The 20501-nt window shown below is 50.6% G+C and overlaps 6 protein-coding genes across 6 annotated transcripts; 4 read left to right on the forward strand and 2 right to left on the reverse strand.

The window, feature by feature from the left end:
- Positions 1-272: 272 nt before the first annotated feature.
- Positions 273-4147, reverse strand: N7539_004332 (DNA-directed RNA polymerase I core subunit RPA135; the record flags this gene model as incomplete). Its single annotated transcript, XM_056933934.1, has 2 exons — positions 273-1078; positions 1207-4147. 2 exons carry the CDS (start codon positions 4145-4147, stop codon positions 273-275), a joined length of 3747 nt encoding a protein of 1248 aa, XP_056791475.1.
- A 2706-nt stretch (positions 4148-6853) lies between these two features.
- N7539_004333 (ADP-ribosylation factor-like protein) lies at positions 6854-7937 on the forward strand (the record flags this gene model as incomplete). The annotated part of the gene is made up of 6 exons (XM_056933935.1): positions 6854-6903; positions 7070-7142; positions 7298-7317; positions 7390-7452; positions 7533-7604; positions 7664-7937. The coding sequence occupies 6 exons, from the start codon at positions 6854-6856 to the stop codon at positions 7935-7937; spliced, it is 552 nt and encodes a 183-aa protein (XP_056791476.1).
- A 3234-nt stretch (positions 7938-11171) lies between these two features.
- Positions 11172-11818, forward strand: N7539_004334 (uncharacterized protein; the record flags this gene model as incomplete). The annotated part of the gene is made up of 3 exons (XM_056933936.1): positions 11172-11197; positions 11275-11357; positions 11517-11818. The coding sequence occupies 3 exons, from the start codon at positions 11172-11174 to the stop codon at positions 11816-11818; spliced, it is 411 nt and encodes a 136-aa protein (XP_056791477.1).
- A 1158-nt stretch (positions 11819-12976) lies between these two features.
- Positions 12977-13996, forward strand: sld5 (putative GINS DNA replication complex subunit Sld5; the record flags this gene model as incomplete). The annotated part of the gene is made up of 2 exons (XM_056933937.1): positions 12977-13153; positions 13310-13996. 2 exons carry the CDS (start codon positions 12977-12979, stop codon positions 13994-13996), a joined length of 864 nt encoding a protein of 287 aa, XP_056791478.1.
- A 900-nt stretch (positions 13997-14896) lies between these two features.
- N7539_004336 (cullin family protein) lies at positions 14897-17657 on the reverse strand (the record flags this gene model as incomplete). The annotated part of the gene is made up of 4 exons (XM_056933938.1): positions 14897-15068; positions 15153-17074; positions 17157-17555; positions 17613-17657. The coding sequence occupies 4 exons, from the start codon at positions 17655-17657 to the stop codon at positions 14897-14899; spliced, it is 2538 nt and encodes an 845-aa protein (XP_056791479.1).
- A 378-nt stretch (positions 17658-18035) lies between these two features.
- On the forward strand, positions 18036-18641 carry N7539_004337 (DNL-type zinc finger protein; the record flags this gene model as incomplete). The annotated part of the gene is made up of 1 exon (XM_056933939.1): positions 18036-18641. The coding sequence occupies one exon, from the start codon at positions 18036-18038 to the stop codon at positions 18639-18641; it is 606 nt and encodes a 201-aa protein (XP_056791480.1).
- Between the last annotated feature and the right edge of the window lie 1860 nt (positions 18642-20501).

A 20501-nucleotide genomic window follows, 5' to 3' on the forward strand; every position in this document is an offset into this window, starting at 1 on the left:
GATAGAGGGTTGAGTGACAGACACATCGCCTGACTGCCCAGACGGATCAACAACCAAAATCAGTGTATCAGACAGACGCTTCATTGATGATATAGTAACAAATAAATACAAGGAATGTTCCAATGAAAAAACGAGCAATTGGCATATTCGACATCCAGAAACATTTTTGAGACTCCCACTGATGAATCGATGAACAAAAGAATCCCACAAGTGCAATAAATATATAATCAACATCTCTAAAATCATCCACTTCATGCAGAGAACGTGCCCTTCTAGTTCTCAATCTTGAACTTCATGCGGATACCCATCGCCGCCAACTCGACATCAAGGAAGCGCAGCACACCAGGCACCGCAACCACAGTGACGTTGTCACCACCGACGTAGCGTTGCCCATCACCATCCTCCCAGGCCTCCGCACGCGAGTCGTCAAAGGTGGCCGAGCGGGCACAGCGACGGCAGCGCACAATTCCGTTGGCACCACCCAGAGCACCAACGGTCGTGGCGGCGGCACCCAGGTTCTGGTTGGGAGCCACCTTGGCCGCAGCCGCAGCCGCACCAGGGTTCACTGCGGCGCGGCGAGATGCGCCAGAACCAGAGACTGCCACTTGTGTTGACAGGAACGAACCACAGTCACGGCAGATCCAGGCGTGTTGGGAGTCGGAGCAGTTCATCAGTCGATCCTGCAGGAGGAAGGCGGCACCGTGGGCAATCAGCGAGTCACGCTCCATCTCTCCCACACGAATACCACCACCCTTGGCACGGCCCTTAACGGGCTGACCGGTCAAGGCGTTGACGGGACCCGTCGTGCGCACCTGGAACTTGTCGTTGACCATGTGACGCAAACGCTGGTAGTAAACCACACCCATATAGATATCGGCAGCGAACTCCCGGCCCGTGATACCACTGTACAGTGGCTCATTGCCGTAGTAGTTGTACCCGGCCTTTAGAAGCTGGTGGCCAAAGTAGTCGGTCGCCGTGTTCTCTTCAGAGAATTGGAACGGCGTGCAGTCTTGAGGATGTCCGTGAAGGGCACCAGCCTTGCCCGCCATTGATTCAATCATCTGGGCGATGGTCATACCTAGACAAAAAAAAGCGCGGAGATCAGCGATAGGCAAAATCAAGAAGTCAAATGAGACAACCTTAGGAAAAGGGCGGCTTGGGTGCCGTAGCATCGGCACGCATGAGACGAGTATATTGCAAACTTACGAGAGGGGAAGGCGTGAGGGTTGATGATCAGATCGGGCTGCATGCCGCTCTCGGAGAAAGGCATGTCAACCGCGGGCCAGAGTTGTGAACAGACACCCTTCTGACCGTGACGAGAGGAGAACTTGTCACCAATAACAGGCTTACGCGGGATGCGGTATTTGACACTGAGCGATTGAGCGGGCTCGTTGCCGTTTTCTGAGCCCATGATTCGGATACTCTCGATGTATCCAGCCTCGGCGTCCTTGTACTTGACAAAGTGCGTGATACCATCGACATTGACGAACGAGTCCGTGGCCGCATCGTAGCGAACGTTGTGGTAGGCGGCGATCTTGTCACCTTCCTTCACACGCACACCAACGTGAGGCATACCATCGCTGTCAATCAATGACTTGACTTCTGCGCGAACCTCATCGCCGGGCGCGAATCCAAAGAGCTTGGTCACCTCCCGTCGGGACTTGCTGCGACGAGAGTCACGCTCAGCTAGACTGTGAACCTTTGTCTTGTAAATAGTTCCGTGTCCGAATCCACGCTCGTGTGCTGACTTGTTAATGATCATGGCGTCATCCATGTCGTAACCAGTGTAGGAGATAATGGCCACAATGGCGTTTGTGCCGTTGGGGAAGTTATCCAGGCCGTACGCGTTGTACAAAGGCGGCCGCACAACAGGGGTCTGACCGGTTTGCAAACGATAAAGCTTGTTATCTGTGCGGTAGTTGATAGATGTGCCGGGTGTACCCATGGTCTGCTTGCTCATCTGACACTGGTACATGTTACGAGGTGACTGGTTGTAGTCGGAGAAGGGAGTCATGTTGGCAACGATCGAGAGGATGTTGGTGGGCGTGTATTCGATATGGGTCGACAAGCCCGCGATGAGGTCGGACTCCAAACAGGCGATCTCCATGAACGGTTGCTCGAAGGGACCCACAAAGTCCATACTGTCGTTGGCAAGGTATTTGACCGGACGATACATACGAGCAGCCTGCGAGAACATGTAGACACCGGGGTACTGACCGCCGTTTGAGTTTGGGACGTACCCAATCTCAAGCCCACGGGGAATTCCATTCATCCCAGACACCTTCCAGTAACGGAGTGTATCGTGAATCTGCTTAGCCTGCGTTGGTGAGCAGAAACCGATGATGCGACCATCCAATTGGATGACAACGCTGTCATCAATAGCGACGGACGACTCGGCTCTGACTCCAAGCTGGACGAGAATCTTCGGAAGGTGAGAGACATCGAGATTGTCTGTGGCGATGAGACACTTATGGGCCAAATGGTTGAGCAGACCGCAAGGAGAACCATCGGGTGTGTGGACCGGGCAAAGGAAACCCCAACTCTCGGGTAGTAGCTTGCGGACGGTGGTGGTCTTCAACTGTGCGAAGAAACTACCACGATGAATCATACGGAAGTGACTGATGAAACGATAGAAGTTGATCTTCTCGGCGATAACAGTGTAACCGGATGTCTGCTGAAGATCAAGACCGGTGGGACTGACCAAGTTACCGGTGGACAAGAAGTATTCAAGAGCGTTACCGATGTTCTCGTTTGATCGCTTCACGATCTTGGCGAGGAACTCTCTCTCGAACGCAGGATCGGAGAACTTGGCACCGCCATTGCGAATTGACCAGTCTCGAGCAATGGGACCAAACGAACGCAGCCACTCTTCAATTCGCTCCTTCAAGATCATACCGTAAAGGAAACCACCCAGCAAAATCTCCTGGTTGGAGACTGCATCAGGGTTGTCGGGGGCGCAGTCGCCAGCAACCAAGGCATACAGTTTCCGAATCATGAAAATGATCATCTTGAACTTGTCATAGTCTTGAGTCTCGGTCACGTTGTGATTGCCCAGATGAGGCAGAACCACCTTGCGCAGGAACTCCGTACCCACATCCTCGTCCGACATGTCAGCCGGCACGCCGAGGACAGGTCGGAAACATTTGCCCAAATGGGATCGGCAGTCGTAGCGGCTGTGCTTGTTGTAGGCCTGATAGGTTCGGAGCAAAAGCTCGACACGATCCGTGACGAAGGTGTTCTTCATGCCCTTGGAAGTGGCACTTCCGACGAGTGTTTCAAAGATCTCACGGTCATTGGTCTCTACCAAAGCCTTAAGGATCATCATGACGGGGACAAGGAACTCGTTCTTGCGCCAGGAGAAACGGAAAGTGACATTGCCATCGGAAAGGTAGTGCAGGACATTCGTCTGCGACGTCTGATCGGGACGAACTGATCGTATTTGCACACCGAACTTGGTATAAGTGTGACCACGCTTGACAAAGGAGCCACGGATAATGGACATAGGATAGTTTCGCTTGCCGACGATCAACATTCGGATCAGCTTCTCATTGCCGTTCACAATGAAGTATCCGCCAAGCTCCTCGGACTCCTCCTTGTATGTGACGAGATCCTGCGGGGTTGCATTCTCAAGGTGACAGCGGTTTGTGCGCATCATGATGGGGACCTGACCCAGCTCGCGCACAGATTCCATCCAGTCGCCATTGTTGATCTGATACTCGAGACGAGCGCGAAGCTTTCCACGATAGGTCGAGTGGCGCTCTCGGCACTCCGAAGGGTAGATATTTCGATTCTTGTGGCTGAATTTGTTGGTTGGCGGGAGAGCGGGCTTGTCGAGGAAAATTTCGGTGACTCGCACGTTCAGGCGATTGCGCTTGGGCGCCCGACGACCCTCGGCGATGCGAGCCTTCTTCTGTTCGGGGGTCTCAATTTCTCCATCCAAAAACGTCTTAGTGCCGATATCCTTCAAGCCCTCCTCAAGGATCTTGCTTCCACCGAAAAGTTGGTTGAATGAGTCGATATGCGGCTTAATTGACTCGGCCAAGGTCGGATAAGCGGTATGGTCCTTAGGCGGGTTTTGGAAAAGGTTCTCACGGCGCAACGTGTCATACTGGACCGACCAGTTGGTGTCAGTTCGTGCAGGAGCCATGGCTGGAAGCTGGCGGATGCTGCCCAGTTGGAGACGAGAAGAAATGTGACTGAAAGAAGATCAATTGGCGCAACAAGATCGCACCCGAATTGAAATTCTAGTGAATGGTGGGCAGAATCTGAAGATACCCTTTCTGCAGCATCAACCTCAGCCGCTCAGGACCTTTATCCGATGAAGCGAGGTAATTCAGCCAGCACTGGCAGCTTGGATGAAGTCGTGCATAATTCTGCTTGGGGAAATTTTTCGAGGGTGGATCCGGCTTATCAGCACGTGAAGATAATTGCTTTGCCAGATCTTGGGCCTGAGGCACAGGTACCTGTATTAGATAATCAGTGCTTGCGGGGGAGATGTTTGCATTGATTGAAGTAGCGGGCGGATGAGGCCTGTCACTGGAGTGACCGTCACGACATGACACTTGCTAGTAAATTATTCGCGTCATGGTGCTGTTCGAATCATTGCATAACTGTACAAGTGTACATTGTACAAGGCGCTTTTCAGGCAGCCTCGGCACCGGAGAGATAGAACCCAAGTGCTACTACGCAGCGCCCAGTCTCCATATTTGGTTGCCAGTATGTCACCGCTGCCACCTGGAGATTACAAGGCCTAGACTCGAAGCTTTGAAGTTGTTAATACTAGGACAGTAGGACTAGGTAGGCATTATGCAATGAGACATGCAATCAAGTCGCTTCCACACATACCCGAATCATCGTAAAAGATCCCCATACAAGCCACTACTGTAAACCAGTATCTCGAATCCTATTCGGTGTAAGAGACTCTCAAGCCTGCGAATTAGGTCCACTACAGGTACGGCGAATCGCTTTGCGTGTGGATACTTCCAAAGTTTGGTCTCCCGGCAAGATTAGTAGGTGTCAAGGTGATAGCCCTCGGAGCCACCATCGGAGTGCCGAGTGTATGTACCCGTGTATTCATTTCTTAACAATGAGCTTCAGCTACTAGGCGCTGGCTCCAACGGCATACGCCGTGGCTCTTCGGATAGCGCCATAAGCACAGCCTTCTCATATCCATGCTACACATAAGCACAGCCTTCTCACATCCATGTTATACAATACTTGTGACTCTTGCGACGACCATTTACGCGTATGGATCAACAAAATCTAGCGAGACTTGTCGTTTCCTGCTAGGCAGGGTGACTTCTGTACTCGTAGCTTGCTTACCAAGCTTATCTTGACTAGTGCTCCGGTCCCGTCTGTGCGCGGGAGCGTCCATCAGCTCCAAGAACAGTGCATGCAGGAACTCTGGTCATGTGGACAGGATATTTGGAAGGCATCGCAAGTAACATTTTTGTAGTACCTCATCACAACTCCCAGGAGGTACCTAGGTACCTACATAAGTCAATAAGACAGTAACGAAATAGTAGTGGTACCGGCGGTGACTCTCGGTGACATTTGGCAGGCTTCGTTCTTGATGTGCTAGTTCTGGAGGTATTGTGGGCTTGCGAAATGAATCTCAGATTGCCTTTATCGGTTAAGGCCAAAGACAGTCCTACTTAATTAGGGTGTGTTTTCATCCGAGTGTTGATTCTTGAGTATCCACTGACAAACAATTGATTTGGTTCTCGCGATGATATTTCTTCAGATTTCTGATGTTCGATCTAGTATAATGAACTATCAACGCTCAACCGTGCTTGTAGACCGCAATATCCAGTTCACACTTAGTACCTCGGACTTCGATATACCTAAGGTACTTCGCCCTTTCTAGTAACCAACATATACCCTATTACCCACTAACTTACCGGCTGGTACACATGTGACTGTATGAGGAAGCGCTCTAGTGAGCCTCCTCGGCTCTGCCCGGTCGAGCAGTGTTTCTCTGTTGAATTGTAAGAGCTTGTTGCATTGTTTCATATACGTGCAGCTACCGCTACCTCTGTGTCTTGTATCTTGCCATCTTGACGTCCTATCCTTGTCGCTGTTGATCTTGTCTCATTCCTTATGGACAAACTCCCATCAGTAAGGTACTCTCTAGTCTCTGCATACCTGATGTGACAGTCCAGCTTACACGGGCGTGAGTTGATGTTGGGACAGAGAATCCCTTTCCCTATACGAGACACTGTTCGGGAACCTTCCTGGTAAGTGTACCTGAATCAGTGCCGGCCCTAGTTGCTCATGCGTGATCACACTCGACTTTCGTCCAAGTTGATCCGTAGTTCGCTGCTGGTTAACGCGCGCGCCGCTCTCTGCGACCCCACTTGGAACCCACCCAGCTTCCGTCTCCAGACTTGCTCATATTCCACTCCTGGCAGCCATCATCATCATCATCATCATCATCATTTCAGACGGTCACTCGAATTCTTGTCTCCCAGCTCACGCTACACATTCCCTCGGTCGCTCCTTTTGAAGTTCCACAAAAGCTAAACCGAGCCTAATAGTGTTGATACTCTACTCTGCTTTCGTCTATCAATCAAGTAATATTCTGGCTCAACGCTTGCCACAGCTTTGATTCAAGACCGAGTGTTTCACGCCCTGGATCATTATCCTGCCTACAACCTCCCCTCTCTGTCTCTCTCACTCGCTCTCTCTCTCTGGCAAGACACAACACTCTACCACCGCACACATTCTCGAATCACCGATTTTTTTTTGCCTTGCCTCCACCGGTTCCCTTTCAGGACTTTTATATGTCCAAGTCTCAGGAACTTGAGTAGAACCGACATTCTTTCCTCAGCAGAGCCCCGTTTCGTCTACCACCATGGCCGGCATCTTTCGTTCCATCTACGATTGGCTTCTGAGGATGTTCTGGTGAGTGCATCACCTCTTTGCCCGTCTGGTCTTTTTACTTTGTTTTGTCATTCATGCCCATCGCTCTCTGATGGAGCACTTGGGTGCACGGATCTTGATTGTGCCCAGTTGCTGCTCCCCGTGGGAGGTGAAGAGCGCTGCTGATCATCTGTGTCAACCCTTGCAGGGCGACGGAGATGGATGTCACGATGATCGGCCTGCAGAATGCCGGCAAGTCCTCCTTACTCCGAGTGCTCGCGGTAAGTCACTATCCATCCAGCAATGTTTCTTGTACTTCCGCTGTTTGGTGCACTACCTGAACCATCGTTTTGGTACCGGTGTTGTTGTGCTTGGCTTCGTCGCCAGCTCGTGGGCGTTAGATGTGGAAGATCGGCTCGCTGACGGAATTACGTAGGGCGGGGAATTCACGGTTGAGTAGGTTGCTCCCGAGGAGTCGACGGACTACAGACCACAGTCGGGCTGCTAATCGTGCATTCACCACTACAGTTCAATCCCCACCATCGGCTTCAATACCAAGCGGGTTCAGAAGGGCCATGTGACCCTGAAATGGTATGAGCAGTCCCATTTGAATATTCCAGCCGACTGACCTTTACCCTTGAGGAGTATGGACCGTGTACTGACGGTCGCAGCTGGGACTTGGGCGGGCAACCTCGATTTCGTCCGATGTGGGAGCGGTATTGTCGGGGTGTGAATGCAATCGTGTACGAAAGACCTGCATCTGGATCGCATCTCGACTCTTTGCTGATCAGATACCTTGCAGATACATTGTAGATGCGGCTGACAAGGCGGCATTGCCTGTGGCAACGGAAGAATTGCACGAGTTGATGCAAAAGCCAACTTTGGATGGTATCCCGCTCTTGGTGCTTGGCAACAAGTCGGATCTTCCTGATAAGCTGTCGGTCGACGAGCTGATCGATGCGATGAACCTCAAGTCCATCACTCGCCGTGAAGTGAGCTGCTATGGCATCAGTGCTAAAGAAGAGACCAATCTGGACGCTGTACTGCATTGGCTCATGGCCCGTGCCAGTCGGTAGAGAGGCGCATTGCAGCAAAGCGTCTCTGATTAATTCGGGGGACATGAGGAACTCCCTCTATTTTTACTTCTCCCTTCACTTGTGCTTTTTCCCACAGTTCCCGCGGTTCTGCATGGGTTCGTTTTGCTTCTGTGCGTGTTGCGATTATCCCTCCCCGAAACCCCCATAGGGAACTTTGTTTCTCCCAATTCCGTAGATACTAGCGTGTTGGCTCGCCGCCTCGGTTGTCACGACTTAATGATTCCCTTGGAGTTGTGCGATTTTTGTCGTTCTCTGCCCCGTGTGTGAATTTTGGTTCACCCGTTTGGACTTTTGTGTGTGTTGACTGGCGAGGGACTTTGGTTCTTCTCAATCAGTGGTCTGGTGCGAAGAAGTATTGATGAGACAGGATGTATGACTGAACGAATTGACGACGTTGCACGGTGCCAGAACTCGGCGTCTCTGAATGTGATCTTCCAAGTGCAAATTGTTCCAACAGGGTCCTGCACGTAACGGGATCGATGTACCTGAATTGCTGACTGGTGAGCTGGGAGCTTGAGTCGAGGCGACCACGAGTCAATTTGGTATGTTGGTAACCTCTGTGTTGATCCAGACTATTACAAGCGCAGCGAATTGGCCAACTCGTAGAGACGAGGTACAACCCCAAGATCATCCCACAGAATGGGATTTAGGTGATTTGGATTTATCTCTATTCCAAACCCAAGGTGGAAAATGGATATGAAGAAACCCTCAAGCAAGCTGGAGGTGCCCCCCCGACATAAATAAAGATGCAACCTTACCTACCCGCCAGACACGTCAAACCTACACGGACCAAGTGATGCGTTGGCACTGCATGAAGCTGGAGCCAATTCCCGCCAAGGAGGGTCCCTTTTGCTCCAGACGGGGGACGATGACATGTCAACCGTCATCAATTCGGGCAAGCAGTTACGTTGAAACTTTTCTTCACGTGTGTTCAATGTTTATGATAGGCTCAGAATGAGTTCTGTTCTATGTAGAGTGTGTTGCTGATGTGGAGAAGGCTCGATTTTCCGAGACCTTCCCAGAGCGACAAGATAATGCTTGCTTTGGTGGTGGGCGAAGTGTAGAGATGCTCGATTACTATTGCTTACGCTTACAGCGGAATTTTGGGTGATTGACATGTATCTCAGATGGACTGTTGTACGTACTACGTCAGCCTAAGGCCTTCATTCTATGTGCTTGTATGGGCTACGGAGATTGGAGACTCTTGGCGAGTTAGCGTGCCGCAGACGTTTGACTACTATGATAATGACCGACTGTATAATTATGGAGTCAGAACATAACTGCTGTACCTCGGTAGAATGTAGATGCTCATAATAATGGGTCTATGCATGCTGAACGAGGAATCATTTGACGATCAGGTATGACGGTACGCGCAGGATAGCCAACTTTTTGGAGAAAATTGGGGCGTCACCCATGCTGACATGTGATTATGGCCTCGACTCAATACCTTTCTCGCTTCTACTCCCCAACTAGGGATCCTAGTCACGATAGAGATGGTATAAATGGATCAGGGTCAATCGGAATAATTTGACGAAAAAGGGCCACTGACTCACCTTGGCCCTGTCCATGAACATCTAATATTAAAGCATGACACCGTTCTCAGATTAGGCGGCGAAATAACCCCCCAGAATCCCAGATAGCCAGGGCGGTGTCATGAGGAAACCACGGTACGGCTAGTGTTGGTACGATCACGCGGATCGATCGGAGCGCTTCGTATTCGAGGCTACGGTGAGAGCTATGAGGCTATGTTGCGAGGATCCTGCCTTTGACGACGGGTGTTGTCGGGAGGCGACGAGGTAGATGGTACTAAGGTAGGTAGCGTAAGACTCCATGGAGGAGGATTTTCTGACTGTGCAGTCGTACTAGTAATGAGTCCTACTGTATTGCAGTCCGTACTCTCAGACTGACAGACGCTGTAAGTCTGTAGTACTGTGAGTGTGGGGAGCTCGGCGACATCAACACACGTTTCCAGTACTAACTGAAATTACTCAATCATAGTTACTGCTTAACAGTCTGGCGTCACCAGAAAAGAAAAACATGGAGAGAAAAAGTATTGCATGGAAGAAGGTAGGAATAGAACGAGAAGGAAGTGAAAGACAGATTTTGCTCATTGGTTATCGTCATTTGACGAGTGCCTGTACGGTGAGATACATCCATGACGCCCTCAATGAACGTAGGTACATACGTACGAATGTACTCGTGACCTTAGGTGAGAGGTTCAGCAGTCGCCATATCCAGGATCCATGTCCAGAGACTCACAGTCACTAACATTACTCCCACTCCTCTGGCCGTCGTGGATCCTTACAAGACACAGTGCTCACTGCCCAGGACTCAGGTGCTAGAACTTCGATGAGTCTCGCGATGGATGCCGTCAACCCTGCATCTCTCTCCACATGTCTGCGACAAATTGAGATGATTGGGATCGGAATGCCCAAGTCTCCACTTGACTGCGCCGCATTGATTGCCTCTCCGTCTCCTCATCTGCGATCGCACTGGAGCATAAACTTGTGCCGCTACCAGAGATCTCCATGAGGTTTAAAGACCGAGTCGATGGCCACCAACAAGGGTGGCTGAGTGAAGTGGTGGAATGGTCTGGAAATGATGAAAAATGGGGAACAGTCCAGTCAGGCGATTGCGATTGCGTGGTAGATTCTAGGATGCCCTCATATATTAGTAGGCTACCGTTCCTTCTCCTTTCGCATCATTTGAACGACCAACACGACCTGCTATCCATCTTAGAGTTATACAGCATACTCCCTGTACTGTAGCCGAAGTACCGCGGTGACACCAGACACCCAAGGGAGCTGTGCCCGGAACCAATTCTCATGAAATCATCACAACTTTGCAGCCTAAAGTGCCAAGACCCACCCGCTCTTTCCATTCCCAGCCCCATTCAACTTAGTCGCCTGCGACGACCGACTTGTTGAGTTGACAACTCGCCAAAGATCTTCCATCGAGTTGACTACCACACAACTGCACTACGCTCCACTTCATCAACTGTCACTTCATCATTTATCACTTGGCTGAGGAAGTCGTCACTGGCCAGTGAACCCTCCATCTCGCGTCGACCTCCGATCGTCTGTCTGAGCTGAGCTGAGCTGAGCGGTACCCCAGAATCAAAGGATCACTGCGGACAACTTCCTGTCTCTCGGCGGCCCCCAGTGAACCTCTCTTTTGCCTCCCACCCTTGCTTTTCTCTCCCAGACACACACCATGGCTGTCCTTGCACGATATTACTGGTAAGTCTTGCTGCCTCTCAATATTGTGGAGCTTGGTCGCTGTATGGACATGGATTTTAACCTCGAGCGGCCAATAGTTCTGGTTATTATTATAACGATTGCTACAGCAGTAGCTGGGACCTCTGGGGTCGATGGGTAGCATTTGCAGTCATTGTCGGCTGTGCCTTTCTTCTATTTCTCGGGTTTGCGTGAGTCCTCCTGCTACTGTTGTCCTTGTCTCAGTTCTCCTCTTTGGCTCCTCGAGACCACCATGGCTATTGCTTTGGTGTTGCCACACGCGCGCGACCATGCTCGACTGACACGGTTTCCTTTCCCACAGCTGCCTCAATGCTCGTCGTCGCCGCCGTCGTGGTATCCGCCCCATCACGGGCACAGGATGGATGGCCCCTCCCCCCAGGGCCTCCCCCTCCAAACCAGCCTTATTACGGCGGAATCCAGAATGATCTCTATGGCTCACCACCTCCTCCACAATACTCGGCCAATCCCCAGAATTATGGCTACTTTGGCGCGCAACATTCTGGACCACAGCAAAACGGCATCGAGCTGCAACAACCGGCCCCTACCCACGCTGGTGCGCGGACTTATAGCCCACCTCCCGGCCCGCCCCCTCCGAAGGTGTAGACCTCGGACACTGTTCTCATTTGCGCAAACGCCCTGAGATGACAATGAGATGTTGATTGGCCTGCGCACGTTGTGTTTCGCTCATCGATGAGTCCTTTCTCTTTTCTGCCTGGTTGCACCTCCCTGACGAGGCATTTGGGGAGTCTGAAAGAGTGGTTTCGTGTGCTGGACTCTTGGGCTGTCCATGATCACCTTCACTTTATATACCAGTGCTCCCACGCGACGCACACCTCCATTTCACTCCTGTTTACCCAGTGGCTCCTGAAAGATGGTAACCCTGCTGATCCCGCAAGAGGATTGTACAATCAATGTCGAGCATGATCATGGTCGGCGCGAGTTTTTTGCTCTCTATTTTGGCTTTTGTCGTGACCCCTCCTCGGTGTCTTTCCGTTTGCTTTCTTCTCTCCTCTATTAATGACATACCCAGGAGTTTCTTACTTGGCATACCAATATCAACGTCCATTCATGTTCCATGAAGTGATCATAGTCGCAGGCATTCTGACTGTAGAGATGGGTTACTTGCACTTTGGAGTTGAAAACATAGGTCTCGAGGTTTGTGCATGTGATCTTTGAACTTCATCACGCTGAGATCTCCATTCAACTCTGACGTCACAACTTCCATGTGAGCTCTAGCTTCTTCGATGGACATTGCGCTCTGTGGTGAAAGTCAAAGATCAATGAAGAACACCCAGACCGCGCTCATGTCTTGACAGGACAATGGACCCCAACCGCATCCTGGCCGCTCTTGAATAATATGTTTATTTGTTTATAGGGGTGGGCCTTTTAAGTCAACCTTACATCTATGAACGACTGTGACTCTTCACCATTCTATCACTCCAAGTCGAATCCACATGCTTCATCTCCACTCTAAGAAGATACAAAGTCTAAAATTCGTTGCATTCCACCTTTGCCCACGTGCCGAGTCCAGACCCTCCGTTAGCCCAGGCACGCCGCAGATTCCCGCCCCGCCCCACCCAAGCTTCTCATCTTCAATCTCCGCTCCCGAGTTTCTTTCCCCTCCACTCCGACTCCGACTACGACTCCTCTGGACTTTCTACTGTGCATTTCTTCTCCTCTACCCTCTCCCTCCAATCCCCCCCCCCCCTCCTCCTTCACGGAGAGGCAGAGGTGTCTGAACCATTGCCTCACACACCCATCATGGACATTGATGATATTCTCGCCTCGGTGGACCGCGGCCCAGGAGCCAGTCCCGAATCCGCTGCCCTTGATCACCAGCAATTGACGCGATTCTGGATCGCCGAACGCGCCGTCTCTGAAGTTCTACCTTGGCCGGCGCCATTGATGGAGCGCATGATGGATCGTGTGCGATTACAGGTAGGGTCGTTTTTTTTCTTCTTTTCAGCATCGACTCGAGCGGTCTATTCTACAATATCACATCTCCCCTTACAAGCCTTCCCCCCAAAAGTCTCTCCGTGACATCTTGCGCCTGTCTTTCTTTTTCGTTTCAAAATAAATACTCACCGCATCCAGATCGAAACCATTGAAGACCTCGCCGCCTCATCCGTCGACACCAACCCCTCACACAACAGTACCTCCCACAACCCCAACCTCAACCTCCGCCTCTCCATCCTCCAAACCGACCTCGCCCGCACCCAATACATCATCCGCTCCCTACTCCGCGCGCGTCTCGCTAAGCTCACCAAACACAGCATGCACTACCTCGTCCAACTCGCCAGTCGCAACAAAAACCCTCTCTCGTCCGCCTCCCAATCCCAATCCCAGTCGCAAACACAATCGTCGGCCTCAACCGCCAACGTCTCGCCCGAAGACTCGGTCCCGGATATTTCGGCGCTGACCGATACAACGCCGCTCTCGGGACCGGAGACGAGCTTTGTCCATGCGCATCAGACGCTCTTGGCGGGTCATTACGGGGCGTCGTTTCTGGGGGCGTTTCCGAGACAGTTGAGGAGGCTGGATGATAATGCGGGCGGGACGAGTATGGTGCAGGGGCCGGAGCTGAAGGAGGTGGTCTTTGTGAGGTGTTTGGCGGCGCAGGTGAATTGTTTGATGGAGGGGGAAGGGGATGGGGTGGATGGTGAGGATGGGCTGGGCGATGAGATTGGGGTGACGATGCGAATGGGGGACGTTTGGGTGGTGAGGTGGGATGGGGTGAGGAAGGCGTGGGAGAGGGGGAAGTGGAATTGTTGTAATGTGTGAGGTTTGGGATACATCAACTTGCGCCGTGGAGAGATGAGGTCGAAAACTCAAATCTTCAACGGTGCATATGCTCTGGGAAACGACCAGGCACCACCACAATGCCCGAATTACCCGGTGGACATCGAGAAGGGAGGAAGGACCGAGCGTGTCTATAACCCAAGTTCTCGGTCTCGAAAATCTGCCCAACAACTGCCAGGGTTGGCATTATCTCCAGCTCTCTTCCTTTCTTCGGCTTTCCCTCAACAGCAGAGGTGAATCGAGAGATTTCGGATCCTGCACGTCATTCTGGAAGAAAGCGTGCGGCATATATTTGTGGCGTTAGGGTCGGGCTTCTCTCTTTTTTTTTTGTTTATGGGCGCCAGCTCATTAGCTTGCTGTTACTCTATGACTACGTTACTTGATACCAAAAAGTCGAGGAAGCTTTCAATGCAAATACTCTATTAATTTCCGCAATCTTGTTACATGGCGAGAGACTCGTGACAGGAATCTTCCACGCTAGTAGACCTAAAGCTGGAGTGATTCAAAACTTGCAAGTTGCAATGTTGATATGCTTTCATCAAAACCTAGTCATGAGCAATCGTAATTCTGACACCTTGAAAAGATCTCAGACGGGACTCCATTTGCGAGGAACACTCCTTTACTTTCGAAAAGGCCGCTACTTCGGCCTGATTCAGATAAAAACGAGCCCCAAGGCACCTGCACCACCCCAATTGCAACTTCCAATCCACAAGCGACTTGAACCCCCCACCCAATGAAACGCCAGTCGCTAAGCCCGTGAAAACAAAAGAGGGGTTGGAGGAAAAAAAAGGAAGCAAACATAAAAGCCAGCTGAACATGCAAAATAGAGCTATCAATACTGTCTCGTCATTGGGGAAAGCTTACGCTGGAATAAAATTCTCTTTATGCGAGGTAGACGTATGTTGACGCCTCGTCTCCTAGACGCTCCAGGTACTCCCGGTCAATCAGACTGTCGATACGTTGCTTGACCATTTTCACGTCGGGGACAAAGCGCGAGGTCAATTGGGCAAGGACCTCGTTCATGAGGTTCAGATGAGTAAGGCGCTTGCGTTGTCTGTTTGCAAGATTAAATCAGCTTAGCTCTTCATCGGCGAGATGAAATCAAGAGGGTAGAAAAGGATGATAGGCAGCTACATACTTCATAATTCGGACCACGGCGGCCTCGATGATGTGCCGGCGTTCCTCGTTCAGCTTTTTCTCGGTCTCTTCGCGTTGACCCCGACTCTCTACTTTGTTGGCATTGCCAGCGACGACCCCAATGCGCACCTTGACGAACGGGCTCTGGAACTCGTGGTTGAACGAGAATCGATCCGTCGGCTTGACATCCTTGCTCATCGGCACTTTCTTCAAGACTCGTGTCTTGGGTGCGACTGCGAGAGACTGCAGATTACGAATCAGATCGTTCTCAGGAATCTGGGTCTGTTCCTGGATCTGCGTAAATGTCAAAGTCTCACCATCTGCAATCTCGTTGAACAGAAGTAGGATGACCATCATGTACGTGGACACGTTGAGCTCGTAACGTTGGACCTTGCCATTGCTCCGCACAAATTTGGCGCGAATGTCGGCGGACCCCATGGCTGCTTGCCAAGACAATTGACGACCGCTGTGCTTGTCGAGGTAGAATCTCTCGAAGCTCTCCTTCAGGGTCTTGATCTGTTGGGGATAGACGCATGGAGGAGCCTCCGCTTTGTTCTTGTTCTTGCCCATGACATCCATGGGCCACATGGTGCTTGTGAGAACATGAACTTCAAGGTCGGGACGATCATCGTCCGCAGCGTTAGTTTGAGACATGTGTCTTTTGTAGCTCGTCGTCAAGTCCTGTGAGATGGCCATGTCCCTGAACATAGACTCGATTCGCTGGGTGAATTGATTGCCGACCTCCATCTTCATCTTTGAAATCATCTGCCGTTCCGCGTCCATGCTGGCAGATTTCTTCATCAGAAGCCGGCGAGCCAGGTGCTTCTTGTAATATGTCTCAAACAGATCCTTGTCCTTGATGTATCGGAGAAGCAAAATACCGTTGTCCAACAGTGTGTCGACCTCGTCCTCCGTCTTTCCCTTGATACCCTTTTTGAGATTCTCGTCGAAGAAGAGCGATAGGAATTCGGAGCTCCGCGTATTTCTGTTGATGAATTCCCCAAAGCTGTCATCAATGGACTTGTGCAGAGTCTGATCAGACTTGAACGAATGAAGCCAGACGTTGTCGATTTGCCGCTTGAGAGCCAATATCTCGTCAACCCATTTGATGGCTGACGCGGTTTGTGTGTTGACAGTTTTCTCTTTCTCTGCATTCTTCTCCTTCTTGGGATCCTTGGAGCGTTTCCCGTTTTCAGGGGTTGCCTGGTCCCCATTTTGAGTGGGCCCTGAGGCTGCTGGTGGTGGTGGTGGTGGTGGTGGTGGTGCCAACGACATAGTATTGATCTCATGGCCTAATTCAATGATGCGATTGCTGAGTTCTTGAGTCAGGACACTCTTCTTCTCATCGACTCTAGCATTGAGCGTATACAAGTCTCGCAGACTATCGAGCTGCTTCTGGTCAAGCATGTGTCGAACACCAGTTCCATCCATGCGCACTACTTCCCCAATATTGGGAAGGATCAGCTCCTTGTCGATGACCTGATTGATCTTAGGTTCAGTACTGGCAGACAGCGTGACATTGCATCGTTCTTGCTCTTCGCCGATACGCTTTAGAGCTTGGCGACAGAAGGTTGTGGCATCCCCTTCCTCTAACAACTGAGCCCCTTCTGCCCGGTAGAAGTCCTGACTCGCGTTGAGGAAGAGTGGTTCAAAGGTGGTGATGTACAGCCTGGATGTTTCCTCTTCCATCACTGTCTCGTATAAACCCTCCAACATTGACACACAATGACGAATTAACGGTCGATCAATCATGTGGCCGTCTCGTTCTAATTGTACCAGGAAGAGGATCGTCGAGTGAAGAACGTGTTCAACGGTTATTGACAAGTCGGGGCGTACAGGCACTCGAAGCACATTGTCACGAAAGAGTGCCATCGAAACGACAAAGATGGACGGATTGCTGCGATCCCCGGAAACTGTTCGATCCTAGAAAGATTTTGTTATATATTAGTCAAAGCTCAGCTAGGAATACAGAGGCGCTGATTTTTCCCCCCCCAAACTGACTCACCATATACATCAAAACATCTGTGATCATGCCCATACACACTAGATGATCTTGCCAAGTCTCTTTCAGGACGGAGAGGAATCGCTCTGCCGCAGCACGCCGTTCGTTAGACTGTTCTTGCACAGGCATACCTCGGTCTGGCCCGTTCTCTGCACGAAGAAGAATTGGGAGTATGGAATCTGTGACTTGACTCCGTACATGGTTGTGCAGCCAGTCCTTCTCCAGAGCTTTGACCCGCTCATAGAGCTCCAGACCCCGCGACATCGTCACGATCCGGTATGCATTTCGGTAAAGCTCTTCGAATGATAGACTCGAGGCATTTTTGGTGTGTATACCCGACAGCGAAGACGCCAGAATTTTCCAGATGGCGTCAAAGTCCTCTGTTGGCGTAGATGCGTGACTCTTAATAAATGCTCAGTTCAATGTTTCCAAATGAGAGATTCACAAGGGGAAATTTACCCGTCGCGGAGCCCGGATCTTGTTGCGGGCTCTCATGGACGCCATATTGAATGGTGTGGAAGACTCCAAGAGAGATTCAAGGAGTCAAGAGTCGTAGAATGAGAGCGTGTTGTCCTCTAATTCAATTAAACCTACTTCGCTATTCCGCGGAGTATCACTACGGATCATCATTAAAGCGTCTCGGCATTACCCTCGTCGCGGTACGTCAGACGAAGGCCGCGAGAGGCGGTCGGGAAGGCGGTGCGGCGCATTGGGGTCAAGACGGTTCCAATGGCTTCCATTAATTGACGTGCTAGATAAATCTAAGATTTCTCATCTGTTCCATCTGTTCCATCTGTTCCAATAACTCAGTCAAACAAGTCAAGACCCCTGCGCCTCTCAATTCAGACCACTTGAAAATCCCTGCCACCGAGTTCTCGAGAAATGCGACCCTTCGCCTCGGCCGGCTTGCGGCCTCTGCGCTGCCTACAATATTTCACAAACACATTCTCGGCAGCCACGAGGTCCTCCCAACGATCGTTGTCTTCACAAATCGCTCACCTCAAACCATGCCGGACCCCTACTCATTCAATCTCACTATGGTCCAAGAGTCTGCCAATCACTGCAATCCGCCAAAAGTCCACAACTTCCGCTCCCTTGACCGAGGAGCCCGGCGACCGAACGGAGACCGACGCCGATCGTCAGAAGAGAAACGAAGAGCGGCGCCGCAGTGAAGAGGCCTATCAAATAGTCTTCACTTGCAAGCCTTGTGGGGAGCGCTCGTCTCATCGTATGTCCAAGCAGGGATACCATCGTGGCACTGTCTTGATTCAATGCCCTTCGTGTTCAAATCGCCATGTCATGAGTGACCACTTGGGCATCTTCTTCGACAAACGAACAACACTGGAGGACCTGCTTAATGAGAAGGGGCAGGCACTTACACATGGGCATACGGATGGGAACTTGGAGTTCTGGGAGGACGGTACGGTCAAGAGCTTTGGGCTGGACGGACGTCAGCTCCTGGAATCCACCGCGGAGAAGAGCTCTTGAAACGAAGCTCTTCGGGAAAAGGCCTGTGGATTCCGTCAGTCTGACAAGATGCCCCATTCATAGCATCAAATTCACTCATCAACATCGATGATTCTTGTTGCTTGGCAGGACCATTGCGCAAGAAGGTGAAGGCACATTATCGTTTGAAGACAGCACAGGGTCATTGTGCCTGTTGGATATATTTGGGCTTGTAAATATTATATAGATAGACCGTACTTTGTGCGTGTCACGGAAAAGAACCTTTTCACCTCTCTAATTGTCTTGCCAGACTGTGGTACATGCAGCTCCAAGTTATCATTGTAGCATCGAAGGTGCAGTCCATTTCTGTTCTGAGCCGAGATGAGGAGTGTTCGCATGTCACATGTACGACGGTAGAATCAGATTCCACATCGGACGGGCTTGTCTTGAAGTTGTCTACAGTCTACACTTTACAATCTACCCTCTACAGTACATGATGCCTATATGCAATGTACATTATTTGTATACCACACGACCCCTTCTTCATCTACCCATGGGTTCTGTAGAGTGTAGACAGACATACAGCTTGAAGTACGAAGAGTAAATAGCCCTACTGAGGTGATAATGATGGAAAGATAGCATTCGACCATCAGATAGACGGGCAAAAAGATTGACCGACGCAGGGGTCGAACCTGCAATCTCTTGATTCGTAGTCAAGCGCCTTGCCATTGGGCCAGCCGGCCGATTGAAGCAACTATTCCAGTAGGTCAAGTTGTCCTGCTTGTTGTAAGACGGAATCATATTTGCCAATATGAGGCAGAAAAACTTTGCACAAGACTTGAGACAATATGATTGACTTTCCATTCTCTCGGCGCACGGGAAGATCCACCTGGTGCAATATATGAGTGGATCAGGCGAGAAAACAAGTTCCACTTGTGGATCTGATCCGGCCAGCGACTACCGACTTGAATCAGCTCGTTGAAAGAGCCAACAATAACATTCAAAGATACAATCCAATTGATGTAGTAGTCCAAGCATTAATCGCATATGATGGATCGAATCGCGTTGTCCAGACAGGTGTTGATATTTTTAACTAGATTGCCAACTGCTTTCGACTTGAGCTTTTGGACACGAAAGTACACTGGGCGGTAGCAGGTTTTGGCGCGCGTACAAGCCCCGTAGGTACGGACACTCGTGAAAATATATGGTTGTTTAGCAATCGGTGATGGGAGTGCACGTGGACAAGCAGCTACATTCACACCACCCGTATAAGTTATCCAAAAACTTTGATTAGACGACAGTGCAACAGCACCTGACATGTGTGCCTCTGTTATGGCGTTTACCCTTCACCGTCTGACCTATGGGAAAAAAACAATCGTCTACGAGACCCGAATCAGGGGAATCCCGTCACCATTCGTTGAGAAATATACCTGGCGATTTTTCTTTCCGGCTTCTACCATACATATTTCGTTTCCAGACTACGCGTAACGAGGAACGGTGCACTCGGACCAGGGAGAGAAAGAAAAATATAGACCAAGCCCATGATGAGGGATCTCTGCCAAGTCTGAGAGATTGTCATCTTGAACTGTACAGATAGACATGAAAAGAGTTGGAGGATCTGTTGACACACAAAGGAATCGGCTCAGCTTTCTCGTAGGCTATCTGATGAATTCATTTTAACATCTTTATCTCCCCGGCGTTCTTGCAAAGAGGTGCTGCGGGAAAGGGACTCTTCCCATAAGTTATAACAATCTTCCGATGCCGAGAAATATGCCTGGACTCTATCAATTGATTCGATCCTGTTTGAAGTGTTAAACGCTCTTCTCGAGTCTCGACGATCGATGTGTCAAGGAATTTCCCGATAAATAGGGCGCCACATCCCTCCTTGGGCCTATACTTCGC

Source organism: Penicillium diatomitis, assembly GCF_028827545.1.
Source record: "Penicillium diatomitis strain IBT 30728 chromosome Unknown utg000004l_segment0_segment0, whole genome shotgun sequence".
Classification (NCBI taxonomy): Eukaryota; Fungi; Ascomycota; class Eurotiomycetes; order Eurotiales; family Aspergillaceae; genus Penicillium; species Penicillium diatomitis.